Source organism: Puma concolor, chromosome B3 (genome assembly GCF_028749965.1).
Source record: "Puma concolor isolate L17-30 chromosome B3, mPumCon1.1.hap2, whole genome shotgun sequence".
Taxonomy (NCBI): domain Eukaryota; kingdom Metazoa; phylum Chordata; class Mammalia; order Carnivora; family Felidae; genus Puma; species Puma concolor.
The window spans coordinates 28549100-28577055 of NC_141672.1; the positions used below are offsets into that span (position 1 = coordinate 28549100).

The 27956-nt window shown below is 45.5% G+C and overlaps 2 protein-coding genes and 2 long non-coding RNA genes across 5 annotated transcripts in view; 1 reads left to right on the forward strand and 3 right to left on the reverse strand.

The window, feature by feature from the left end:
* Window positions 1–5293: 5293 nt before the first annotated feature.
* LOC147579834 (uncharacterized) lies at window positions 5294–8389 on the reverse strand. Of its 2 annotated transcripts, none has more exons than XR_015252189.1 (2): window positions 6085–8389; window positions 5294–5510 (listed from the first exon to the last, which is right to left on the reverse strand). It is a non-coding gene; the product is annotated as an uncharacterized LOC147579834 (long non-coding RNA). The 2 variants fall into 2 exon arrangements; XR_015252188.1 differs by having other exon boundaries at window positions 5294–5551.
* A 1744-nt stretch (window positions 8390–10133) lies between these two features.
* Window positions 10134–18371, reverse strand: LOC147579835 (uncharacterized). The gene is made up of 3 exons (XR_015252194.1): window positions 18168–18371; window positions 13944–14107; window positions 10134–13853 (listed from the first exon to the last, which is right to left on the reverse strand). It is a non-coding gene; the product is annotated as an uncharacterized LOC147579835 (long non-coding RNA).
* On the forward strand, window positions 15054–26717 carry PROX2 (prospero homeobox 2). The gene is made up of 4 exons (XM_086709258.1): window positions 15054–16939; window positions 21138–21239; window positions 22270–22464; window positions 23923–26717. The coding sequence occupies exons 1-4, from the start codon at window positions 15392–15394 to the stop codon at window positions 24106–24108; spliced, it is 2031 nt and encodes a 676-aa protein (XP_086565384.1). The 5' UTR covers window positions 15054–15391; the 3' UTR covers window positions 24109–26717.
* The window catches only part of YLPM1 (YLP motif containing 1), a 96277-nt gene continuing 92220 nt past the window's right edge, over window positions 23900–27956 (reverse strand). The window contains exon 22 of the transcript XR_015252191.1: window positions 23900–24008. The gene's annotated coding sequence lies outside the window, so the exon portion shown is untranslated. The remainder of the gene's footprint in view (window positions 24009–27956) is intronic.

A 27956-nucleotide genomic window follows, 5' to 3' on the forward strand; every position in this document is an offset into this window, starting at 1 on the left:
ACAGAGCAGAAGGAGGAAGGTGACTCTATTCTTCTGAATCCTGTGCACAGAACACAGTGCCTGCTATGCTGTAGGTACTCAGTAAATACAAATGGAATTACTAAATACTGCCATGCTTATAAGACTTCTGGATGCAGCTAAAGAGTCCCAAAACAGTAATCCCTTGCAGGGTTTGCTGTTAGTATTTCTTCGATAGCTATGGGATGCCTGGGTGGCTCAGTCGGGTTAAGCGTCCGATTTGGCTCAGGTCATGGTTTCATGGTTTGTGGGTTCGAGTCCTGTGTCAGGCTCTGTGCCGGTAGGTCAGAGCCTGAAGCCTGCTTCAGATTCTGTGTCTCCCTCTATCTCTGCCCCTCCCTCACTTGTGCTCTCTCTCTCTCTCAAAAATCAGCAAACATTAAAAAAAAAAAAGAGTGGAGGAATCTCAAATGCTGCTTCACTTTGTTTTAATGTTTCTTAGACAGCTACTTAATTTTTTCCACTTTAAGTAATTCGTTTGAGAAGTTCCTATCTAAAGTTTAGAAGTTCAGGCATAGATGATGTGTGGCAAAGCATTTCTCCTGGAGTTTCAGTGATCACCCAAGTTAATCTCAGATGTTACGGTTTTAGACACCCACATATACGTGCTGGTGCACACACACACGTACAGCAGAATGCAAAGTCTGTCTCAGAGGATAAAGGTTGAAATCGATTTCCTTGAGACTCATAAATGAGCTTCTGTGAAGTCCAAGTTCCAACCCAATAAGCTCTCACCCTCTTCTGTATTTAGAGCCTCCTAGGACATAGCATCATCTATTAGGACAGGAGTTATGTATGTAAGTTCATAAACTTGTGTTTGTGGCAGAGTTCAAAAGGAAATTTATTTATTTTTTACATTAAAAAATCTTAATTCCAATATAGTTAACATACAGTGTTACATTAGTTTCGAGAGTACAATATAATGATTCAACAAGTCTATATATCACTCAGTGCTCATTAAGATAAGTGCACTCTTTTTTTTTAATGTTTATTTCCGAAGGAGAGAGACAGAGCATGAGTGGAGGAGGGGCAGAGAGAGAGAGAGACACACACACACACACAGAATTCAAAGCCGAAGTCTGACGCTCAACCGACTAAGCCACCCAGGCGCCCCTAAGTGCACTCATTTTTTAAAAAAAACCTTTATTTATTTTTGAAAGAGAGAGATAGAGAAAGAGAGAACGAGTGGGGAAGGGGCAGAGAGAGAGAGGGGGACAGAGGATCTGAAGTGGGCTCCGTGCTCACAGCAGAGAGGTCAATGCGGGGCTTGACCTCACAAACCATGAGATCATGACCTGAGCCAAGGTTGAATGCTTAACAGACTGAGCCACCTAGATAAGCGCACTCTTAATCCCCTTCACCTGTTTCGCCCATCCTCCCACCCACCTCCCCCCTGGTAACCATCAGTTTGTTTTCTGTAGCTACAAGTCTGTTTTTTTGTTTGTCTCTTCCCTTTGTTTTGTTTCTTCAATTCCACACATGGGTGAAATCATATGGTATTTATCTTTCTCTGATTGGTTTTATTTTACTTAGTATTATACTCTCTAGATCCACCCATGTTGTTGCAAATGGCAAGATTTTGTTCTTTTTTATGGCCGGGTAATATTCCACTATGTATACATATATATTTTCCACTATATATACCATTTATCCATTCATCTATTGATGACACTTGCGCTTCTTCCCTAATTTGGCTATTGTAAGGTTTTTTTAAAAAATATTTTTATTTATTTTTGAGACAGAGAGAGACAGAGCATGAGCAGGGGAGGGCAGAGAGAGGGAGACACAGAATCCGAAGCAGGCTCCAGGCTCCTAGCTGTCAGCACAGAGCCCGATGCGGGGCTCGAACTCACAGACTGTGAGATCACGACCTGACCCAAAGTTGGACACTTAACCGGCTGAGCCCCCCAGGCACCCTTAATTTGGCTATTGTAAGTAATGTTGCAATAAACATAGGGGTGCATATATCCTTTTGAATTAGTGTTTTCATATTCTTTGGGTAAATACCCAGTGGTGTGATTACTGGATCATCTGTTTTGTTTTTAATTTCAAAAGGGAATTAAAAAACATTTTTTTAATTTTTTTTTAACGTTTATTTATTTTTGAGACAGAGACAGAGCATGAACAGGGGAGGGTCAGAGAGAGGGAGACACAGAATCCGAAACAGGCTCCAGGCTCTGAGCTGTCAGCACAGAGCCCGATGCGGGGCTCGAACTCACAGACCGCGAGATCATGACCTGAGCCGAAGTCGGCCGCTTAACCGACTGAGCCACCCAGGTGCCCCTAAAAAACATTTTAATTGTAAAATATATATTCAAAAGGGTATATAAATATATGTGTATTATTTTTATTTTTTTTTTTATTTTTTTTTTTTAATTTTTTTTTTCAACATTTATTTATTTTTGGGACAGAGAGAGACAGAGCATGAACGGGGGAGGGGCAGAGAGAGAGGGAGACACAGAATCGGAAACAGGCTCCAGGCTCCGAGCCATCAGCCCAGAGCCCGACGCGGGGCTCGAACTCACGGACCGCGAGATCGTGACCTGGCTGAAGTCGGACGCTTAACCGACTGCGCCACCCAGGCGCCCCGTATTTTTAAAAAAATAGTAAAAGGAATACCCACATTCACCATCCAGCTTAAAATGGAAAAGCCCTATGTGTCTTTCCCTGCTGGTCCCCCTAGAGTTAACCACTGCCAGGCTCAACTATATATTAACCTATGCCCTCCCTTCCATTATAGTTTCTATACGCATGTGTCTTAAACTTTAAATTCATTTTGCCTATGTTTTAAATTGAGGAAAATATGTATTTACTTTCAAATTATATAAGAAAAAATTTTTGCTTCTAGAAAGGATAAATAGCTCAGTTATGAAAAACACAATGGAGGAGGCAGCCTACTTTAAATAACACACACAATATTCTTTTCTCTTACCTGAAATCCCCCAATATTCATACGTGTGGTCTGAACTACACACTCACATCCTTGTTTACATATTTTTTAATATTATTGACCAGATGGTAGATGGCTGGGCTATAGCCTATCTTTCCATCTTCTGGACTTCTTAAAATAGAGACTATATCCTATATTCATTTTGTATTATCCATAATACCTAGATTCCATCTATCTGTGTATCTCTCCATTAAGTTTTTTTAATGTTTATTTATTTATTTATTTATTTATTTATGTTTATTTATTTTTGAGAGAGAGAGAGAGAGAGAGAGAGAGCAAGCGGGGGAGGGGCAGAGAGAGAGGGGAGACACAGAATCTGAAGCAGGCTCCAGGCTCTGAGCTGTCAGCACAGCTGGAGAGGTCTTGACATTTTTCTTGCAGGTAAGAGCCCCCCAAACTAAGTATACAAGACTCGAATTTACGAACCACAAGATCATGACCTGAGCTGAAGTCACACACTTAACCAACGGAGCCACCCAGATACCCTTCTGTTCAATTGCAATTAATAATGGATGGATGAAACTCAATAAAAATGTAGACATTGTTGGGCCTATTTTTAAACGTAATGTAACTGGGATGGATCACAGCATCTGTATCATTCTGTGACTTACTTCTTTCACTCAACAGTGCGTTTTGAGGATTTACCCATGTTGAGTTGAGCTGTAGTTCATTGATTCTCATTGCCGTATATCATAACATACACTCCACTTCCCAAACTGAAGGAGGAGAAGATGGCAAAATTCAAGTGATGTCTGGGGGTAGGTGGATTTGGCCAGTGAGTTCTCCCCAGCTCTGTCACAGATGGAGGCTTTTGGCCCAGCAAACAGCCTCCCCAACAGTGTTCAGACCTCTGCTAAAAGGAGAAGCCACACAGCCACTCCTTCCCGCACAGCCAAGATGCCATATTTTGGTGCCGAGCCGGTTTTAGTATCCTCAGGATGCTTGAGGCACAGGGAGAATGATGTTCGCTTTGGAGCAGCCTCGCTGGGGAATTTGGAAGCAGAGGTCAGGAGCTCCCCGAAAGCCAGTGAGTGCAATGGGAGAAGCTGGGTAATTAAGTCCCCCAATTTTTAAGAAAAGGCAGAAGAGATGGCATTTCAGGAAGGTCTTCTCTCGGCTGGCTTTTCTGGGCATCTAAGTTGGGGCGGGGGTAGGAGATGGCATGGGGGGGTGGCAGCCAACCAGCTCTGGCCACTATCTGCATATTCATAAGCCCCCCACAGCGGTTGGCTGCGCTAGGCAGCCCCCAAGGTCCCCACTGCCCGTGGCCGCTGCAGGGCTGGGTCTGTCAGATGGTGCCTTGCACTGAGAAGGGGTGGGCGGGAGGCTTCCCTCACCCGGCCACAGGCACCAGGCCTGCCTGGGGAGGAAGCCAATCACTTCCTGACCATGGCTCTTTGTGCCCCGGGCTGGTGAAGAGTGGGCTGCTCCATCTCCTGGGGTGGTAGACCCCACCTGGCCGCAGAGCCCAGGACTTGGATCTCCCTGAGGGCGTCTTCTCTGTGAGTAATACCGTCCCCTTCCATTTACCTTGCCAGAGCACTTTAAAAAAAAAAAAAAGAAAATGATGGAATGTTTCTTAAGAAAATTTTCAAGTATGTAGAAAAGTGGGGAGGCTAGCCTGGCAATACCCACCACGTAGATTTAATCATGGTTAATATGGTGCCATTTTTGCTCCACCTGTTTTTGTTGGCTGAAGTATTTTCGAGCAAGTCACAGGCAGGACAGCAGGACTTTTCGCTCCTAGTACCTCACTCTCATACCCTGATACACATCTTCAGAGCACTTTTAAAACGCTTCTTTCATCAGGTTCTCACACCAGTCTTGAGTGACGGGATGATTTCATCCCCATTTTAGACAAGTGGAAAAGGCAGAAAGTGTGGCTTGAGGACAAATGGCTGTAGAAGAGCCCAGACCTCCTAACTCCCAGCCCAGGGCACCTGTCTGGGCCACAGGAGGGGATCTCACGTCCACCAGTGTTTCGCTAGATAGAATGAGACATTGCAGCCACTTTGTGACCTTGGGCATGTCACTTCACCTTGCTATGCTTCGGTTGCCTCATCTAACGCATGAAGATCTGAGGTTCCCTAGTACTGGTCTGTGATGTTTTCATTGGTTTTCTCTGCTGTCAGCCTAGAGCCTGCTTCAGATCCTCTGTCCCCCTCTCTCTTTCTGCCCCTCCCTCACTCTCTCGCTCTCTCTCTCTTGCAAAAATAAATTTTAAAAAAATTAAAAAAAAAAAGAAAAGACATTGTGAAGAGTTTTTTTTTTTTACAAAGCTAAACTTATTTGGGTATTATGCCCTTCCTCCTGTTTTTCTTAAAAAAAAAAAACAGGATGGTTAAGATTCTTTTATGAAATAAAAATGATGGTGGATTGTAGCCTTATACACTTATTTTGGGGGGCTCTTACCTGCAAGTAAAATGTCAAGACCTCTCTGGCTGGTCCAATTTTTTGTTTGTTTTCCTTTTTATTAATGGTTGACATCTAAAAGTCTGGAAACCATGCACTGTGCCAGATGATCCCCGAGTCCCCTGCAGGGCTAAATAAAGTTCCAGGGCTGTGGGGCCTCCCAGACGCGTCCTAGAGGAATTAAGGAGTGCCTATTGTCAGTGCTGGAGACGGCAGGCACGATGATCTGGGAGACCGCACTGTGGTCAATTCCCTTTTACAGATGAAGAAACTGAGAGGAGAAAGAGGCAAAGCTAACTTAGGTAAGAGGTAGTGAGTCTGATCCAGGTCTGACACCCCGTGGATCATCCTCACAGCCACCAATGACGCAGACCCACAGGGTTCTGACTTGGTTGTATTTATGCCTGTCTATGACGGGGTTGTGTGGACTGGGCTGTCACAATGACCTCCTCTACCCATTTCCACCATCAGCCAATGCAGGGAGAACTGCTCAGGGCTGGACCAGAGACGGACAGGGTCATTCCCAACCCATACCCACATGGGGATGATTCAGGGGGCTCCCAGAGAATGAAACAGAGATGAGGTTGGACATGAAAACACCTTAGTAAAGTGTGCAAATGCTATATGACCTTGAAATGTGCCCCCACCCCCACCCCCGAACAAGTTTACATTGACAGCTAAAGTTTGCTAGGCCTGGTGAGTACCTGGATGAGAGGCTGTTCAGGAATACTGTATCATATATAATGTGTGATCACAGCATGAATCCCGGTGGTGGACCCCGAGACCCTGTGACGTCTGCATGGGAGAGGCTGTTTCAGGATAAGGCTTTTCCTCCATGTTTCTCCAATCATCTTATTGGTGGTTATCTGCTAGGCACAAGGCTGGTCCCGTTGGAATCCAGCGGGATCTAGGAAAGGAACGAAAGAAATTCTGCGAAGAGAAATGCTAAGTGTTCTCAACAAAAACCTGGCAGAAACTTTAACAAGGAAATAACAATAAACCTTCTTTCACAAATCTGGATTTAGCGTCAGTGGCAGCCATGAGAATGAACTGGCATCTCTTGGACTTTGCGTGGTGCGTTTTATCTAAGGCCCTCATAGTCTGCCTTGCTTTACTGATTGGTTCTCTGGTGGCCCTGCTGGAGTGTATCAGAGGCGTTCGCTGTTCCCTAAACGTGGGCACAGCACAGAAGGAAAGATACAGCCTGCACACTGCTGGTCTTACTTTAGCTAGGGCTCTGTGGGCTGCCCTTTCCCTCTGCCTCCTTGGGCAGAACTTTGGGAGATCTCAAGGAAGGTTTCTTGGAAGGGTATGGACTCTCAGGGAGAAGGGCTTCCCTGCTACGAAGCGATCTGTGCGGCTGAAAATTCCACGGACGTTGGCTGTTTTTTCAGCCGGTACCCCCCCACCTCCACCCCGGCCTCTTACCACTTCAGACACACAGTTTCTTTCTTAGGCCTATTATTTACTTGAAATTCCACTTAACTCTTATTTTACGCTTCCTAGCTGTAAAATCCTACATAACTTTATAGTTATCTCACGAGCCCTGTGGTCTGTGCTCGTTTGTAGCTCAATTTGCTTCTCTAGTGGAGTTTTGTATGTCTGGTGTCCAGGAATGTATACCCAAGAAAGAGTCAATGAGAGAAAATCCAGGCTTTGTTCGTTTGTTTTGTTAATTTAGTTAGTTAATTTAATTAGTTTTGTTAATTTTGTTAATTTTTAGAGCAGTTTTAGGTTTACAGCCAAACTGAGCAGGCAGTACAGAAATTTCCCATACATCCCCTGTCCCCACACATGCATAGCCTTTCCCATAAAGGCAACTTTTAAATTACCAAGGGCAGGGTGCCTGGGTGGTTCAGTCGGTTAAGCAACCGATTTCGGCTCAGGTCATGATCTCATGGCTTGTGGGGCTCATGGGTTTGAGCCTGGCATCGGGCTCTGTCCTGACAGCTCGGAGCCTGGAGCCTACTTTGGATTCTGTGTCTCCTTCTCTCTCTGCCCCTCCCCTACTCATGCTCTGTTTCTCTCTCAAAAATAAATAAACATTTAAAAAAATTAAAAAATTAAATTAGCAAGGGCAAAGATTGCTTTTTTTAAATTACAAAGTGAAAACATACCCATTGAAAATATGGAAAATACCGAAAAGTAAAAAGAAAAAAATAGAGAAAAAAATTACCCATTAAAAAATTACAATTCCATCATCTGTAAACAATTATTGCTAACATTTTAATATATTCCTTTCGCATCTTTTTCCCTTTGTATTTTCAAAAGCATTTTTCTCTCTCCCTACTTACTATATACTATAAAATAATGTTCTATAAACTCTTCCTAAACATGATTTTTTGAAAAATGATTACATAATATAGCATCACATAGATAATACCATACTTTATATTTAATCAGTTTCTACTCTAATGCTGGGATGATCATTTTTGACATAAATCTGTGGGTATGGCATCATTTTCTTGATTTCACTTCTTAGACATAGAATCATTAACTCAAATGGTATAAACATGTTTAAGTTTCATAATACATAGCACATAAGTATTTCCTCCAATAGATGAGAAAAATACGCCAGATTGCTGAGAATCAGAGGTTCAAATGTTGAGATAATATTTTCACCCACCATATTGGCAAAGATTTAAAAGGCTGGCAATGCCCAGTGTTGGTGAGGATGAGGGCATATGTGTTCTTTTATAGATATATTGGTAAGAAAGAAAATTGGCTATTTAGAAGTATATATACAAACAACGCATGAATACATCCTTATACAATTTCAGTTAATACAGAAATATACAGGGTAAAAATTGAAAGTTCTCCTTCAGTCTCTCAACTCCACTACCAATCAGTTGGTGCATTTCTGGAGGGCAGTTGAGAAATGAGTATAAAAGTTTGGGGCACCTGGGTGGCTCAGACGGTTAAGTGTCTGACTTTCGCTCAGGTCATGATCTCACGGTTCGTTCTGAGGCTTGCGTTGGGCTCTGTATGTTGGGCAGCCTGGAGCCTGCCTCAGATTCTGTGTCTCTCCCCTCTTGTGTTCTCTCTCTCTCTCTCTTTCTCTCTCTCTCTCTCACACACACACAAATAAAGAAACATTAAAAAAAAATTTTATTTAAGTTTAACACATGTCCAGTCTTTGATCCAGAATTTCTACTTCTAGAAATGCATTCTAAGGAAAAAATAGTGTAAGTTCTAAGAGATATAGACAAGACTGTTCATCCCAATATTATTCATAATAACAATAGCTAACACTTACCAGTAATTTATGATATGGCAGGAACTGGTCTAAAAATGGGTTAACTCATTGGATCCTTACAACAACCTTATAATAACAGCAGGTATTGTGGTTATTTCCCTGTTATTGATGAGAAAGCTGAGGTACAGAGAGGTCACAAAGCTAAGTAAGTGGCCCTAGGGATTCAAATCGAGGCAGTCCGGCTCTGCAGTCTGCCCTCTCCACCTCCATACTATCTTGTCTATATTGCTACACCAGTGACAACATAAGAAAAAAATCTGTCTAATCAAAAAGGAATTTGTTAAATAAATTATGATATATACATACAGTGGAATATCATCAGCTTTTACAATGTTGTTACAGATGGGTATTCATTAACATGAGAGACCAAAAAAAAAAAAAAAAAGGAAGTTATAGGACTATGTATTTATAATTCCATTTCAAAAACTGATATAATTAGGGGAAATCATGTAAGTTTTCTGTACACAGAGAAAAAAGTGTGGAAAAAATGACAAGCACCAAAATGTTAACCGTGAATTTCCTTTTCTCTTTCTTTCTTTCTTTCTTTCTTTCTTTCTTTCTTTCTTTCTTTCTTTCTTTTTCTTTCTTTCTCTTTCTTTTTTCTTTCTTTCTTTCTTTCTTTCTTTCTTTCTTTCTTTCTTTCTTTCCTTTCTTTCTTTCTTTCTTTCTCTCTCTCTCTCCCTTTCTTTCTTTCTTTCTTTCTTTCTTTTTCTTTCTTTCTTTCTTTCTTTCTTTCTTTCTTTCTTTCTTTCTTTCTTTCTTTCTTTCTTTCTTTCCTTTCTTTCTTTCTTTCTTTCTTTCTTTCTTTCTTTCTTTCTTTCTTTCTTTCTTTCTTTCTTTCTTTCTTTCTTTCTTTCTTTCTTTCTTTCTTTTCCTCGCAATACATTTCTATATTTGGGAAGTAAAATGACTCTTTATCGCTTTCATCATCTATGAAAAGCAGTAAAGCTATTTTTAAAGGGCTGTGGCAATCGCTACTCTGTCTGTAAATGTGAGTGAGCTGCTAGTTGATTTTTAAACAGAAAGTGTTGCTGCTTCATATGCCACACCCCGGTGAAGGGCTCCGAGTGGCTTGCTGGCCCAGCACAGAGGTTTCCTGTTTCTCAGCTGCCCAGATGCAGAGTTTCCATGATTGTCCTACAGAGATGGGCGTAAACATCTCTGGGTGTCCAACCGCAGTGGTGTTTGGCTAGATTTCTAGTTTCTGGCCTCAAGACATTCCCGCTGATTGTTGCTTCATTAAGCACACAGACTCCATATCTTACCCTAGTAGTTCTGCCTTCTGGAGCATACGGACTACATGGAACCTCAGAAACAATGCCTTAAATAACCCACAAGGGAGATTTGGTGACGTTGATGGTTCTATGCCCTATCTATCTATCTATCTATCTATCTATCTATCTATCTATCATCTATCTGTATTGATTTTGTTCCACTTAGATGCTAGAAAGATCTGAGATAATGTACCTCTAATGAAGAGATGAAAATCAGTCTAAATGAAGTGCATACAGAACAATTTATTCAACCGAGTCAGCAAACGTCTATTTGGTGACAATTGGCAATCAGGCACTACTTGGAGACACAAGGAGGGAGCTCACAGTCTAAAGGGGAAGATTGATTACTTCAGAGAGGGGGTGACATTTCAGTTGGATTTTGGAAAAGGAATAGGGGTGTGTCGGGTAGAAATAGGAGGGCAGGGCTTTCCGGGGGGAGGGAAAAGTAAGGAGTAAGGGCAGAGACCTGACACAGCGCCCAGGACAGCTCAGTGGCAATGGTGAGTATTGAGGACAGTGGCTCCAGAGGAGGGGAGGCAGCTGCACCTTATATTCAACAGGCAGCTAGCAAAGACTGATTCCACGGAGGGGCATAAGCAGACCCACGTTTTGGAAAATTAATGCCGATGCCAACGTCACTGAGGAAATGGAGACAATCAAAAGGGAACTTGCACTCACTCTCGTCACCGGGGCACCCACCTGCCAGCACCTGTCCACGGACACTGCCTTCCTCCACCACCATGGATGAACCAAGGGTTCTCGTCTCTAAAATCGATCCCTTCCCATGTATGAAATCTTGCCCCCACCTTCCTACCTTAGGACCAGCTCCAGAAATTCTCCCCCTGTGGCCTACATTAACAAACTTTATCTTTTCTTAAAAATGTTTATTTTAGTTTTGAGAGAGAGAGAGAGAGAGAGAGAGAGAGCGCAAGCAGGGGAGGGGCAGAGAGAGAGGGAGACACAGAATCCGAACAGGCTCCAGGCTCTGAGCTGTCAGCACAGAGCCCGATGTGGGCTCACGATCAGACTCACGAGCCATGAGATCATGAGCTGAGCCGAAGTTGGCGCTTAACTCACTGAGCCACCCAGGCGCCCCAACAAACTTTATCTTTATACGGCATCATTGCCATTAACCTATAGATATGCTGTTATTCTTTCTATCTTGAGAAACCCTCTCTTGACCCCATCTCTCCTTCCAGCCACTGTCCTATTTCTCTCCTCTCTGCAAAACTCCTTGAAAGAGGTGTCATCGTTAATGTCACCAATTCCTCCTCTTGTCCTCTGCCGTAAATCCACTCCAACCAGGCTTTTTCTCCCTGGGCTCCACTGAAACGGCTCTGATCAAGATCTTGAAAGCCTCTGTGTTACTAATAATTGCTGTGTGACCTGACCTCTCCCGGCTCCTAGAAACACTTTCTTCACTTGGCTCCCAGGAACTCACACACCCCTAGATTTCTTCCTATCTCACTGCTTGCTCCTTTTGCGTCCTTTATTTATTTAAAAAATTTTTTAACGTTTATTTATTATTGAGAGACAGAGAGACACAGAGTGTGAGCAGGGGAGGGGGCGACACAGAATCCAAAGCAGGCTGAGCTGTCAGCACAGAGCCCGACGCGGGGCTCGAACTCACAAACTGCGAGATCATGACCCGAGCCGAAGTCGGTCGCTTAACCAACTAAGCCACCCAGGTGCCCCTCCTTTTGCTCCCTTTATTGATTCCCCTCTTACCCCAGGCTCTTCATGCTGCTATGTCCCAGGACTCAGATCTTGGCCCCCTTCTCCTCTCTGTCTACACTCACTCCTCGGAGCTCATCCATCTACATACTGACAGCCATCAACTTTCTATTTCTAGTCCAGATCTCTCTCCACTGACGCCCCAGGCTTATTTACCCCACGGCTTTGTCAATATCTTCATTTAGTTGTCTCATAATTGTCTCAGATTTAACATGCAAAACCGAGCTCCTGATATCTCTCACCAAACCCGTTCCTCTATGGTCCTTCTGACTCAGCTCGTGCCATTTCATCCTTCAACTCACTCAGGCCAAACACGCTGGAGTCATCATCAGTGACACTTTATTTCTCTTTGCGCTCCACATCCAGTCTGTTAGCAAATTCCACTGGCTCCACATTCAACATCTATACAGGATCTGATGCTTTGCTACCGTCCTGGTCCAAGACACCTCATCTCTGTGATTACCATCTAGGTCACTGCCTGGAGGCCTAGATGCCTAGAGCCTCCTAGGGCTGTTTCAACCCTTGCTCCCCCACCCCCGGCCTATTCTCCATCCAGTAAAGAATGATCCTTTTAAAACTAAGTCAGGTCATACTGCTTACAACCTTCCAGTGGCTCCTCATTTATCTCGGAGCAAGGGCTAATGTTTTCACAGTGGCCTTCCATTACTAACTTCGTATGTTATGCCATCTGGCTCCCTCTGCATGAATGTGAGCTCCACGTGGGCAGAGGATTTTGTCTGTTGCCAGCATTTGAGCCACATTTGTTGAATGAATGAATGAATGAATGAATGAGTGTAGAAGGACCAGAGTGAGGAAAGGCTAGAAGCTGGGGGACCAGTCATGAGGTATTGGAATTGTCTAGGTAAAAAGTTGAAACCCTGAATCCAGAAACGGTAATGGGAAAGCAGTGGACTGTGGTTCAGAGCCATTTTTTGACCATAAGTGACCAGACCAAGTCAGTGGTCCGGGGAGGAGTCAGAGAGACTCCCAGCTTCCAGCTTAAACAAGATAGGTAGTGTGAGAGTTGAAGCAGAGGGGCAGTTACAGAGTTTGTGTTTGAAAATGTTGAATTGGGGCACCTGGCTGGCTCAGTCAGTTAAGGGTCTAACTTCAGCTCAGGTCGTGATCTCGCGGTTTGTGAGTTCGAGCCCCGCGTCGGGCTCCGTGCTGACACAGCTCAGAGCCTGGAACCTGCTTCCGATTCCGTGTCTCCTTCTCTCTCTGCCCCTCCCGCTCACACTCTTTCTCTCTCTCTCTCAAAAATAAATAAACGTTAAAAAAAAAAAAAAGAAAATGTCGAATTTAAGCAGGAGATGTTCACTCAGCAGTTAGGATAACCATAACCAATCCCCTCTTCTTTTTGGAAGGTACTTAACTGAAAAAATACACAGCTTGTATTATGGTGAGTTTCTGTGGTTCAAATATCAATTCTGCCAGTTCAGTGGTCATCATTAGCTAGAAAACAGCCAACGGAAGCTTAATGAGTGATCAGGTTATGCTTAGCAGATGGTAAGAGCTAATGTAAAAATAACTTCTCCTATTATACAAATAATATATATTCCGCGTCAAATGATCACAGGAAGTTAAAAAATGTTTCTCTCTCCAAGAGGTGGTAAACCATCCAAACGGTTGGGATACATTTTTAAAGTTAACGTGAATTAGGCAAGTTATCTGTCTTGTTTTAGTAATTTGTAAGTGTCTCACTCAAGGCAAAATCCTTCTACGTACTCCGACCCACGAACCCGGCTTTCTTCCAGTGGCATTTTCCTTGTGACGGACTGGAGCCACCGCCACCTCCCACCCTCGGCCCCAGGCACCAGGAGGGACATTGCTCAGGGCGGGCTTGTGCCAGCTGTGTCTGCTGGTGGTCTGGCAGCTCCGGGTGGAGGCTGTGTCCACATCCACATCCAGCGGCTACAGAAGAGCCACGTTTCGCCCCAGGTAGAGAATTCCAGGTAAATTTTAGATCAAAAGTAGGACGAAGTAGTGGACCCTTTCCTGAAAGGACTTACGCAAGAGAAGCAAAAGGACGGGCGCCTGGGTGGCTCCGTCGGTTGAGCGTCCGACTTCGGCTCAGGTCACGATCTCACAGTTCGTGGGTTCGAGCCCCGCGTCGGGCTCTGTGCTGACAGCTCGGAGCCTGGAGCCTGCTTCACATTCTGTGTCTCCCTCTCTCTCTGCCCCTTCCCTGCTCATGCTCTGTCTCTCTCTGTCTCAAAAATAAATAAACATTAAAAAAAAAGAGAGAGAGAGAAGCAAAAGGATAGTGGGAATTTGTAGAGGAGAAACATGAATGTACCTCTTTGAGGAAAGGAAGCATCCCCTTGGCAGACAGAGGAGTCAGTCTCTTATACGGGTCTTTCCATCCGCAGGGAGGCAGCTGAAGTGTGGTTGTGTCAAAGGATTTGGAATCTCAGTAACTGAGAGCCACTCTGCGGCCTCGCTGACCCTTGGTTTCCTCATCTGTAAAATGGGAGAATTACAAGTTTGGTGTGAGGTGCAATGAGGTAACGTGTGAATGTTTTGTAAATTTGAAGGCCCTTAAACTTGCCATCTGAGGCCTCCTAAAGTACAGTGTATTTTGATACTTTGTGGGGGAAAAATAGCTTTAGGCAGCTTTTTCTAAACTAGCTGCCTCCTTCTTCCCACACCCTCATCCCAATTTACAACCCCTTATTGTGCTTTTTCTTCCTAGCAGATATCACGACGACCTGAAAATATACTTGTTCGTTCTCTCTCCCCGGGGGAGACGGCCAGCTCCATGAGAGCAGGATTCTGCTGGTCTTGTCCTCCACCGTCGCTCCAAGTGCTCAGAAGACGGCCTGATGCACAGTAGGAGCTAAGGAAATAGTTGGTGAATGTGAGCAATGAATACCTGATCTGATTCTTCCAGGAACAGGACAGTGTAGTGGTCAAACAGCTGGTTCTCAAACTTCGGTTTGCCTGTTTCAAATGCAGGTTCTCCCCTGCCCCCCAGGATGGAGGGATTCTGATTTTGCAGGGCTGGTGAGGGCTACTGAATTTGCTATTTTAAAAAAAAAATTTTTTTTAACGTTTATTCATTTTTGAGAGACAGGGAGAGACAGAGCATGAGCAGGGGAGGGGCAGAGAGAAAGGGAGACACAGAATCCGAAGCAGCTCCAGGCTCCGAGCTGTCAGCACAGAGCCGGACGCGGGGCTCAAACCCACGAGCCGTGAGATCATGACCTGAGCCGAAGTCGGATGCTCAACCGACTGAGCCACCCAGGCACCCCCTGAATTTGCTATTTTTAACAAGTGCCCTGGGTGATTCTGTTGTGGCAGGCACTAAGAAGGTTACTCTGAATCAGACAGACCTTGTTTTGACTCCAGCCTGCCACTGACTAGTTGTGTGAACTTCCGGAGGTAACTCAACCTCTCTGGGCCTATTTCCGTAAGTGAGAATGACAACATTCTCAGGGATTTGTGACGAGAATTAAATTAGGTCATAGATGTAAAGTTCTTGGCATAATGCCAGCTGTGCAGTTAGCTGCTGCTATTACCTTTATTATAATTCTATCATAATTATGCCCTAGCAAGACAATTCCTCCCTGAAGGATCCCTCTTGGGAATCCAAGAGTAGGGTCCCACCCAGCAGCACAGTATCTCATGGGAGCTGGTGAGAGATCCAGAATCTCTGCCCCGGCCCCGACCTGCTAAATCTGGATCTTCATTTTAACAAGATCCCTGGGTTATTTGCGCACACAAGTTTGAAGAGCACTGCTCAAAATGACATACACTGTTTTCTCCCTGTCTCTAATTCAGAGTCTACTCAGATTTGTGAGTTCTGGCATATCAGACTCTAAATCCTTGACAGCTGCTTCTCATCCTTCTGAGTGTGGAGGAGGAACCCCCAGCTCCCTCGAGGTACCCCTCTCGTTGAGGACATCGGGAGAAAGAATTCCCTCACAGAGCCACAACCGACCTTCTGAGCAAGAGCCTGTGAGCCAGGGGATGGATCCAAACTCTGGCTTGCTTTCTCCTCTGTCCCGGGCCTGTTCCCACCTGGCAGAACCCTGTATGGAAGGTGAAAGAAGTCCAGCCCCCCGAGAGCAAGGCGGAGACCCCCACTTTCCCTGGAGCCCTGTCCCCAGCTCTAGCTTTGCTGACCCTGACTGGTTTTGCGATGAGAACATCCAAGCAAAGAGGGCCAGAGTGGAGACCATTGTCCAAGGCATGTGCCTCTCTCTTAATGCTCTGGTGCCAGGCAATGCCCAAGCCAGGGACAGTCCGTATTGCCCAGAGAAGGCCCAGGAGCGGAAGAGGAAGCAGAGCCTTCCCACGCAGCAAGGCCCTCTGAAGCCGGGCCCTGTCGGAGACCATGGCAGCAGGAAAGGGGGCCCTCGGGTAAGAGAACAGCTCTATCAGCTGAAGCAACAGCTAAGGCATTTGCAAAAGCACATCTTGCAGGCTGCTGAGCCCAGGGACGCAGCTCAGGACCCAGGAGGCTCTGAGATGGATAAGGGCCCTCTAAGCGTAAAGCAGAGGAAGGGCTATGGATCTAGGCCCTGGGCTATGGACAGTGATCACCACCATCAGGGTTCCCGTGGGGACCTCTCCCGGAAAGAAAAACACAGAGCGTCTGAAGTCGAATACCAGTCTGAGGAGCCCAGGTGCCTTCCTTGTGGAGCACAGGATTTGCTGGAGATTCTGAGGAAAGAATTGACCGGGGCCGTGTCCCAAGCTGTGGACTCAGTATTACAAAAGGTACTCTTGGATCCACCAGGCCACCTGACCCAGCTGGGTAGAAGCTTCCGGGGGCTTGTGCCAGAGGGTAGCAGTGAGCCCTCGCCTCCTGAGAGAGGTATCTGTAAAGATCTGTTTCCTTTTGCCACCTTGCCCAGGAGGGCCCAGCCACAGACCGGGGTCCTGTTGCGAAACTTATCATTGGCCAACCCTCTAGATCCTCCCAGGTACCCTGTCTCTTCAAGAATGATCCCCAGACCCTATCAGGGTCGGCCAGCAAACTGTCCTCTGACTGTGCCTTCCCACATCCAGGAAAATCAGATTCTTAGCCAGCTACTGAGTCATGGACCCAGTGACCACTGGGATAGCAGTCTTCCCCAAGATTCATCTTCCCAAAGTCACTCCGCCCCAGAGTCTGCCCTGCGACCTTGGGGAGCAGTCAAATTGCGACCGTCGGTTCTGAGCCAACAGCAGTACCCCTTGCCCTTCACTTCCCCCGGTTTGGAAAGACTGCCCCTTCTTCCCTCAGTGAAGGTGGAACAGGGCGGCCTGCAGTGTGCCCCGGATGTGCTTCCATTTTCTTCAGTCCACATATCCTTTACTAGTAACTGAGGTTCTCAGTGCCACAGCTCAGAGAAATGGGAAATCTGGAAGATGAAGGGAGGTGGGGACAAATAACTCCATGGCGTTTAAATAGCTTTGCTTCCCTGGCGGCCTTCTTACTGTCGCTTCCAGGCCTTCCTTTCCTGGGGCTCATAGTTTTTAGGTTCTGAGAAAGTGGCAGCCACGTTTTGGGATTTAAGGATACTGGGAAGATTCATTTACTTTCTTCTGGGACACATTGGATCCTACCACTACTGACTCTTTCCTTTGGGTCTAAAAGAGTTTTGTTTTTAAACTCAAATGGGCTGGGGCGCCTGGGTGGCACAGTCGGTTAAGCGTCCGACTTCAGCCAGGTCACGATCTTGCGGTCCGTGAGTTCGAGCCCCGCGTCAGGCTCTGGGCTGATGGCTCAGAGCCTGGAGCCTGTTTCCGATTCTGTGTCTCCCTCTCTCTCTGACCCTCCCCCGTTCATGCTCTGTCTCTCCCTGTCCCAAAAATAAATAAACGTTGAAAAAAAAAATTAAAAAAAAAAAAAAAAACTCAAATGGGCTTCCTTCTATGGAAGGAAAAACCCCATAATTCGGTTGTCAGAGGCCTGTACAGCTAAACAGAGAGAGGGAATGACCTCATCTGAAGCATGGCTCCCCCAATCCCTTGGCTGCACAGGCAGAAAAGCCTGCATTGTCTAGGTAATTCACAGGGAAGCTATGAGCGACTAGAAACTTCTGAGGCAGATGGAAAAGGGGATGCTTTCCTGAGGGACTAGACTCAAGAGGCAGCTGGAAGGGGTAAGAAGCCTTTAGTTTAAGGAACAGCTTCTAAGCTGCAGCTGAGAGAACCAGAGCTTGGGGGCTGGGTATGTAGAGGGAAGGGGGGCCCCTGAGGGGAGGACTGAGGGGCCCAGGCTGGGCTGTAGGGGTCTGGATCTTATTGCAAAAACTTTGCAACCCTTAGGCAGACTCCACTCTTTCAAATAGTGTTGCCCAGAGTAACCCTCCCTCAGGATATTAATAGTTGTTAAATTAGGAAGAAAGCAGCTTGGGTAAATAGGAAGAAAGCAGCTTGGGTAGGTTATTTCTACCGGTTACTTAAATACTGGTTATTAAACACTGGTTATTTCTACTACTGGGTAGTTCGTGGGACTTCTTAGAGGCTTTAACATGCTGATGTCCTCTGTGAAGCTCTAAGAGGAGAATGTATGCAGCCTCAGACTCACATGACCAAAGATCCTCTTCCAGCAAGCATCTCGTGGGAGTGAAGTTCCTGACGACATTATTTTGGATGTTGCATTTTTAGCGAGCTGAGCTCAACACCGCTGCTTCTCATAAGCAGACTGTAATTCGGCCTCCAGAGGTCAACGCATCTGTGGAGCTGCATATCCAGGCGTGAACGGTTGTGTCCTCTTGGCAGAGGGCGCCGGGTGGGGGTGGGGGGGTAGGGGGGTTAGGGGGGGTAGGTGGATTGTGTTAATGGCCACAGGATGGGGTGGGACCAGCTCACTGCCACAAGAGGGTGGGCTCTTGTGTCCTAAATGCCACGAGCGCCCTCTGCCTGTCACGGGTGTTGGAAACACCCCTAATTCTTGGGCACCGCTGCGTGCTTCCCAGGCAGGCCAGACTGACTATAAAACCAAGGCTAAGAACACCTCACCGGCCACTGCTGCCTCGTCAGGCAGTAGGAAATCTTCTTGGAGGTGTAGAGATTGCCAGGAAATCGCCCCGGCTGACAAAGGCTACCTGTCTGGGCCTTTGGTAAGAGGCCACTGGTTAAGACTCCCTGTTAAAGTCAGGCGGTGGTGGAAGAGCCTGAAGGACTCAGAGCCCAAAGATTCTCTGCTGTACTTCCCTTGGCAGGGGCATGCTGGTATTTCTGGGGGCACCTACTGCGTGCCTAGCCCCGCTCTGTAAAATGAGGAGTGGACTCAGAGTCTGGGGAGGCTGGGGAGGCCATCGACCGGGCCTGGCTGCATGGAAAGATTTGGGGCTCCCAGGCAGCTTCCTGGTTCCCCAACTGTCCCCTCATCCCTGTTGCCTATGTTCCAGCATTAGAGATGTGTTCCCGTCGGCCGGGAAAGCCACCGAGCGCCAGCACCCATTCATATTCCCACAACAACCCACGAGACAGGTAGAGCGGGAGTGATGAGACGGTAGGGGGCAGCGTTTGCTGCGCCCGTTCCCTGAGGTCGGCCAACAGTTCACAAGTGAGGGTCCACCGGCACTTAGCCACCATTCTGAAACTCGGAGCTCTGAACATCCCTGTGATTTCTCTCCCCTAAGGTGGATGGGAACATGTTTGGTGGCAAAACCCGGCCTGCACTGGTTGGAGGCTATTTATAGACTATCCCACTTAGTGTCAATAGTCCTCCAATTTGCCGTGGCAATGCTAACGTATTGGATTGCAGACTGCTGCCACAGCCCCTGCTCTGGCCGTTAACTGACGTATGGTCTATGCACCATATTACCGTTGTAAAATAATAACTTCTGAAATCCGAACCCCATTTGGCCCGGCATTTTGGATAAGAGGTTGTGGGCCTGTGTTACGTCACAATCCTCAAGCGGCCACTCTAGATCAGGTATCTGGGAGGCGGGGACAGAGAAGCAAACTAACTTTGCCCAAGGTCACAAGACAGACACATGCAGAGCCGGGATTCAAACCCAAGCACAAGTTTTAACTACTATACTCACATTTTAGAAATGAGGCCCGGAGAAGATAAGTGGCTTGCTCAAGATCACACAGCTAATAGGTGGCGAAATCAGTATCTGAAACTGGGTCTTTGGACTCTTAAATCCAGGATTCTTTCCACAGCATTTGTAAGCCTTTAAGAAGGATAAGAAGTTGGTCCAGTGAGGCAAGGGCAGGGGTCTTCTGGGCAGCAGCCTGGATGCCAGGGCCAGTTGTAACTGAAAATCAGTTGGTTTAGTCTCCTTTGGCTAAACTGGCATGTCCTACTGAGAAGCCTTAATCGTCCTAAAGGTACAGGTCTCCTACCTGAGCGCCAAGGTTACCCTGTATAATGCTTCTCACCCAGCCCCAGGACTGTCCCTGGGAATGCTATGTGTTCTCGTGCAAGAACCTTTATCTCCTTCCCATGCTGGTGCCAGGCAGTCACAACACAGCTCCCTTCTCTTGTTAGAGGGGAAGCAATCTGTTCTCAGAGTGACGTATGGGTTGGAATATCATTTCCATATTTCTGTACGGATTAAGGCTGACCATATAATCACTCATTCATTCCTTCATCCAACCAACATTTATTGAGCACCTACTATGTTCCTAGCACCGGGCTAGGCATGTGGAATACAAAGATGAAAAGATAAGGTCCTTGCCCTCAAGGAGCTCACAGTCTAAATGGGGAGACAAACATGCAGTAAAAATTCCAGGGAGGTCATTGCTACAACAGAGGTTTGTACAAAAAGCCTTGATAGCCCAGGGTAAGGAAGGCCTCATTCAGCAAGGAAATATTTCACAGAGGAAGGGTGTCTGGGCTGAACTGGGAAGGGTGAGGGAAGCTCTGCCAGGCAAATGAGGAGCAGACACAGCCGAGAAGTTCAAGCTTCCTGAGCTGGAGCCAACTGTGCTCTTGTACTCAGGCAGGTTAGGTGTTCATTGGCTTAAACACTGCAAAGGGAGCTCTGCGAATAGAATGGGGACCATCTAGTGGGCTTGTCTCATTTTACAGATGAAGAAACTGAGGCCCAGAAGGGGAATGAAATCTCTACGTGGGGCTTTGAAATCTGGGACAGACCTGCCATCTTTCCCCATCCTGTTCTGAAAGCACACACACAAAGTACAACAAACTGTATTTGATATCATAAAGGCTGTAGAACTTTCACACCTCAAAATGTTTTTTGAATTCTGCAAATTTACGGTACATATATGGTATTGAGCATCTGGAAAGCAAAAGCTTTTTTCTTAGTTTTTAAGTAAGCTCTAGGGCCAGTGTGGGACTTGAATTCACAACCCCGAGATCAGGAGTCACTGGTTTTACCGACTGATCCAGCCAGGCTCCCTAAGAAAGAGCTTATCTGATCAGACAGAAGAATGGAACTAATACACCATTCGCCCAGAAAAAATGAAACAAAAGAAAAAAAGAAACCGTCAGGAACAGGACAAGTCATTATTTGGATTAACGGATAAAAATCACGTGATAAAGCGGTGTTAGTTTTCCTTGACGCTGAGATAAATCCAGGAGGGCCTAAATCCTGGTCACTTGAAGAAGGCCAAACTCATGTTTTTCTTCACACGCTACCCCAGCTCCAACCTGCTGAAGGCTTATTTCCCTGATGTCCAGGTAAAGTCATTCTTCACCTCTGAAAGCCTCTGAAAAACTCCCAAGAGGGAATGGTTTTGCCCAGTGGGAGGCAAGTCCTAGGTCATCTTATGTGCACCTCAGGTCCCCTTCATGTTGCTGATGGGATCGGTACAATTTCCAGTTCTGGGCTGAGACTCTGTATGAATAACTTTGGGCCACAAAGGTTGGGTATCTGAATTTTAAGCTCTTGACCTGTAGATATACAAACCCATGGGGAGGAAGGGTGGAGGGGAGAGAGAAACATAAGTAAATGGCATTTTTGGCCTAGTGTTTTATCTCTGCTGGGGAAGACTATGAAAAAGATAGAATACGTAAAGGGTTGGACATTGTCACATTTATATTCAAATTGCTGTATTTCAACACTGAATGAAGGTATGTAGACATCAAGCATGATGATAAGGAAAATCAAGCTCTGACAGCTGGAACCAGACTATGCCTGTTCCCTTACCCTGGGTGTTGGGAGAGGGCAGCTAATACTTTGAATCTACTTCTTTGTGTTTTCCAGATCTTTCCCTCATATTCGGTTGCTTGGTTGACTCCTGCACCAAGCTCTGATTTCGATTCATTCTGCAACTCCAAGGTTGCAATGGCCTGCTCTCTGCTCTATACCCTTATCCCTTCCTTTTGCCCTTGACTCGGCAGAGAGCTCTGGGGCTGCTGTGCCACCTGCCCAGGTGCAGCAGAAGCTGGTACCACACTGGCTTTGACCCGAAACCCTCCCAAAGTCACAGTAGACACCATGGAAATCTTTTCGTGGGTAAAAAAGTCATAAATATAGTAAGTACATCAAAACAGTATTTTCGAATCGGCATTATAGCTAATTCGGATTTTTCTGTGTACAAGTGAAAAGGCTAGGAAAACGGCTGTGACTTCTTTTTTAAAGAAAGCCCTTTCTCATGGTGGCTGAAGCCATCCTTATTAAGCCCTATGTTGAAATGGAGGCTGAGAGTTCTGGCTCTGAGCACCTCATGGCAAACATCCGACCTGACGGGCCCTGTTGTTTGTACAGTTCAACCGCTGCATTACCTCCCAGATGATCAAGTGGTTCAGCAACTTTCGTGAGTTTTATTACATCCAAATGGAAAAATCTGCCCGGCAAGCGATTTCAGATGGTGTCACAAATCCCAAAATGCTGGTGGTACTCCGAGACTCAGAACTTTTTCGAGCTCTCAATATGCACTATAACAAAGGAAATGACTTTGAGGTAAGGAAAATCAAGCTCTGACAGTTGGAGCCAGACTATGGATCCCTTGAGGTCTGATGAGTGCCTTCCCTTTGTGATTGAGTTTTCCAGAAGATCTCCTTCCGTGTCTGTCCGCAAATCACCGAGAGCCAGGGCAGCCTAGGGCCAATCTCTGTATCACCCACACAGATGAGATTCAACATCTTTTAGGCAACACGTAGATATCACAAGCTGAATGTACAGCCGGTTTTCATCTGAAACGGAAGCAGAAGCCAGCCGGGTGTTGTGCCATTTGAGAGTTAATACTCTGTAATTACAACTGGCCGTAACTTGCGGAACTTTTCCCCGTAGTGTCAGGAGGCATCCGACTACATGCTACGCTGTTGCCGCACCCAGACTTGGCCTCCGTTATCTTTACGACAATTTTTGTTCATTTCATCATTTCATTCTTTATTCTCACTTGATCAGTTTTACTTGTGGGCCTTTCACGACAAGTCACCTCAGATCCTCTCTCTCTCTGGAAATAATGAATAAGCAGTACTCCAGTTTCTGGGTCCTTTGGGGACCTCTGTGAAGGCACACTGGTGGCACCTTGGAGGGTAAGGTGTAAAGGGTGAGCAAGTGGCCTAGATGTCACCGGTGAGTACTCCTAATCTAGACACGCATTTCCTTGTGTGCGGCGAACAGCTCTGCTGGGGGGGCATTCTGTTCTGCAGGTCACGGACCACCCTTCCCTCGCCTTACCCCTCTCACGTGACTCTGATACTTCCAACAAAGGCGAAGAATGCTGGTATTCACCAGACGTTCTGTCAGAACCTGAGCCTCCTTTCTGAGACTCGTGGGGTCAGGGTGTGTGGACAGGGTGGTGCTGCCACATCTTTGCGTGTGGGGTGGCCATCTGGCATGCGGTGGTGGCAAGCCCTGGGCCAGACTGGGTTTGGAGGACTTGTGGGACTCCCCGTCATTTACGATGCCAGTCTGTGTCAGGGCCTGGAACATACTGAGTCCCCCTCAACCTGGTGCTTGACTTGGGAAGCAGGAATGGTTCCAAGTCTTTTGGATCCAACCCCAAAGGATGGTGGGATGAGGAAAACAGTTGTAAACTTGGGCGCATGTCTTTCCACATTAGGCACTAAGGAAGAGAATACTAAAAACCTTCGTTGAACCACAGATTTAATTTCGATCAGAGTCCGTTTCTCATTTACTGAAAACGCACCATTAGTAGAATCAGCTTCTCCTCCATAAGGAGTGTCCCTAATATGCTTTTTCCCAGGGCTGTCTCATGGGTACCATCGTTTTAAAGTTTGTATTTGATGAGAGAGCAGGGGATTCTGAGGGCTGCAGAAGTCGAGGGCCGGGAGAGCAGGGATGCTCTTATCAGCCCACCACCCCAGGAACAGGCAGCACTGAGATCTGCATGGTGTCGGTGCTTCAGAGCCTCATGTCTTTTCTTTCTTGTGGGTCTCTTTGGGAATGTAGGTCCCGGATTGCTTCTTGGAAATCGCCAGCTTGACGTTACAGGAGTTCTTCAGGGCTGTCTCCGCAGGGAAAGACTCAGATCCTTCCTGGAAGAAACCCATTTATAAAATTATTTCGAAACTGGACAGTGACATCCCAGAGATATTCAAATCTTCCAGCTACCCCCAGGAGCTGTTTCGGAATTAAGATCTCACAAAGTGAGGTGGAACTGATCAGGTCTTCCTGGGTTTGTCTTAAATGGCAGTCAGTACAGCTGCAGTCATATAAAAAGGGCACAGGGAGAACCCCCCCCCCCCAACATAGGCACTAGTACCATTTCTGATCATTTATTTCCCTTTTCAGAATCATCAGAGGTTTAATCTCAACTATAAAATATATCAACCACATGTAACGGCATGTTGGTAGCATACTGTAAAAGGAACACAACAGTTTGGAAGCAGAACTTAAATCTCCACTTCATTGTTTCTGGGTGTTGTGACCCTGGGAACTTGCTGGGATCACTGCGTCTGTAAAACCAGATTGTGAGGATTAAAAGATAGTAAGTCCTGAAGTACTCTGTGAAATGTTACTCACTACACAAAGGCTAGTGTTTTCCCCAACTTGGCTTTCAGATAAAGTTACCTTTTGTGGGGTTTTTACAGATTGCTGGTTTTAGTTACCTATTTATCAAGCTCCACTTGCTTGCTAGACACTTTCAAATACATTAGCTTTAAGCTTTTCACCCTGAAAAGTAGATATTAGCTTCATTTGAAAAACAACCACACCCAAGCTTTGGAGCTGTGAGGTAACTTGCCAAAGTAGAAGGTAGGGCATTTGGGGTGGCGGGGACGGTCAGGAGTATGGAGGAACCCAAGCCCTTCCGAAGCCAGACTGCATGCTGGACCACCTCATGCTGCTCTGTGATTGCAAACAGACTACCATGGCCAGGAAGTATCCAGCACTGCTGGGACGCTGTCATCTGACAAGCCCTGCCTAGCACTCAGGAGTGCTTCATCACCCAGGATTTCCAGGCGCATTCCAGCATGCCCAACGCAAACTTTCTGTAGGACGTGAGTGTTGCTGTTCATTCATTCATCTGCTGGGAGTTTATCAGCAGGACAGCCCAACTACTCTCTAGCTGACTGATGCAACTGATACCCAGCCTCTTACGTGCAGAAGAAACTGAACTTCAGACTTGGAAGCTTAGAAAGGGCCTTAGGAGATATCTGGCCCACCCAGCTTAAATTAGGAAGGAGGGAACTGAGGTCCAGATAGGAGATCTGCACAGCCTGTGCATAGTCTCACAATGAATGGCATAAATCGGGGTGAAACACAGCATCACACACAGAAACAGAAATTCTCCCACTCCATAAGGAAAGTACAGGCCATGGTCAATCTTTCACAGACTCAGGAGTTCATGAAATCAATGCCCCCCCCCCCCCACTGGCCCAATACAAATTGTGACGCACTCTGAGTATACAGGCGAGACATGTGCAAAGCTGAGTAACTGCATCTGTCCTGTGAGCTAGTCAGAGCCAAGTCTTTGTAAAGGTGTGTGAGCTGGGGTGGGGTGTCCTACAGAGTTCAGGCTCTGTCATTCCGAATAAGGGATGTCTGTGACTTCATTAGCTTCCTTGTTTCCCATCTACATAAAACAAGTTTCTATATTCAACTACCCCACTTCCTTGACTTTTTGGGTGGGCTGGATCAGAGGAGATAAGATCCCTAAACTATTACTAGATGTATCAACAAAAAAAGGTACGAATAAAGAACTTTCTTTAGAATTTTCCCTTACTTCAAACAGCTGAGAGGAAAAACAAAACAGATGTACTCAGCCCAAACTAATCTTCATGTTGCTTTAAGGTTATTTGTAAGTGCCCTTTGATATATCCAGTTGCACTCAGATGATCTTTGCCACATTTTCTCCCAGAATTTTCCCTTCAGAAATGAAGGAATCTGCCAAATTTAAGTTTTAAGAGTAGGCAAGCACGGAGTATCTTGAGCAAAAACAGTTATCTGTGTTTGGAGATGGCAGAAGAACCCACTTCAATAACTATTGAAGATATTCATGAGAAACAATTCCAAGTTCACATGATTGTCTGATATGGAGCTGCCATTGTCTGTCCCAAACCTGAAATTCATTAGCGTGTGTTTTAAAGATTTAGCCACGCCACATCCAGGGCAGTGAACCTTGTCCCAGGGACCAATTAGATGAAATGTACATGCTCAAATTGAAAACATTTGTGTACTACAGTCCTTCCAGAAGTGTTCTCTAACCACTGACCTAAACACAGAAGAATGTATAAATATACATGCCTGCCAACATAAGAATTGTTATGTTTTCTTTGTTATGTTTTTCTGTTTCTACCAAGTATCTCTCTTTCTCTGTTGGGAACACATTCTGAGCCGGTTATTAAGTTCTTTTAGCTGTCATAACATTGCTAAAGATCTGGCCATTCTTTCCATTAAGGTATATGTGGGTACTGTTCTCTCCCAAATTAGACATTTTCAGAGTCTTTCAATGGTAGACATATTTTTACATCTAATGATCTAGTCTAATTTCATGGGTAGACAGTAGGACCTGGAGTGTGGTTTATGATTTTGGCACCACTGGGGAGTTAATGCCCTATTAATGAGTAAAAGTAGGCAGTTGGTTGGCATTGCATGCAGGAAAAGGTTCACTAGGAACCCTATTTCAAACATGGCTTCAAAGAGGTACACCCAGCTCCAAACCAGATTTGCACAGTGAGGAGGACAAAAGCACCACCCAGGCATATTGATGGTGCCTGAACTGTTTCCTTTGCATCCAAGGAAGAGCAAAGCATACGGGGTGGAGGTAACAAAGCAATCTTTAATAAGGTTCTGCACCTCAGCCCCATTACTACATGGAGATCTATAGGTCTTTGTTTTCAGTAACAAAATACAGAATCATCAGGAAAAAAAATCTAAAACAAGACATCTATCGTATAACTTTTACATATGCCTTTAGAAAATATTTTTTAAGTTTACTCCTTTTGAGAGAGAGTGAGAGAGAGGGCGGAGGGGCAGAGAGAGAGGGAAAGAGAATCCCAAGCAGGCTCTGTGCTGTCAGTGGGGAGCCTGACATAGGGCTCGATCTCACAAACCTGAGCTGAAACCAAGAGTTGGACACTTGACTGTGCTACCCAGGCGCTGCTAGAAAATATTTTTTAAAAAATCCTTATAAAAGTAGCTAAAATTTTGGTAAGCAGTTTCCTGGATGATATCATCTAAATTTTCATAATCCTTGATTCTGATTCTTTTCTTTGTTGTTTCAACTTTTTGCTCTGTAAAGTAGATCAAGTTTTATGATGTATGCATTCAGAACAAAATAGAATTTTAAAAAACCTTTGATGTTTTTTATAGACACTCTATTATGCATTTGCATAGATTTCACATAATGCAATTTCATTTTCTCAGGACTGAGAAATAAAAAACAATAATGAGGGAGTTATGGGTAAGAGAGGGATGAAGAACGCGTTGGCTAAAGTAAGTTATAGTTCTACCAGGCTGGTGATTAAATTATGCACACTTGAATTTGAGAAGTGCTCTACAACTCTTAACAATTGCTGCGGGACTTGAGGCTCTGGGGGGAAAACATAAGCTTGTGAAAATATAACAAATGTAATACTTCTTATGAAAGTATAAAGACATTCTTGGTCAGATTCAAGTACATATAACACACACTGTAAGGAATGAGCTCTGATTACCTATTTGAGAGTATTAATAATGCATACTGTATCTTGGAGGTAGATCATGGTACCTAAGATTGAAAAATATGTATTAAGTGCTCACCTGTAGAAAAAGATAATTCATGAGCAGTGTATTTTTCAGGGGTATACAATTCCTATTGAAGTAATTCTCTCAGACTATACAAACCTAAGTATGCAGGAGTTGAATACTCAGTCATACTAAAAAGAAAACCCTCAAGCTCCTAGATGTTAGCCTCTAGAGGAAGACGGGAATATCTGAGGAAATGTCGAGGGCAGGTTGAGACAATGAAAACAGTAGAGGAACATCCACCCCAAGCCTCACCA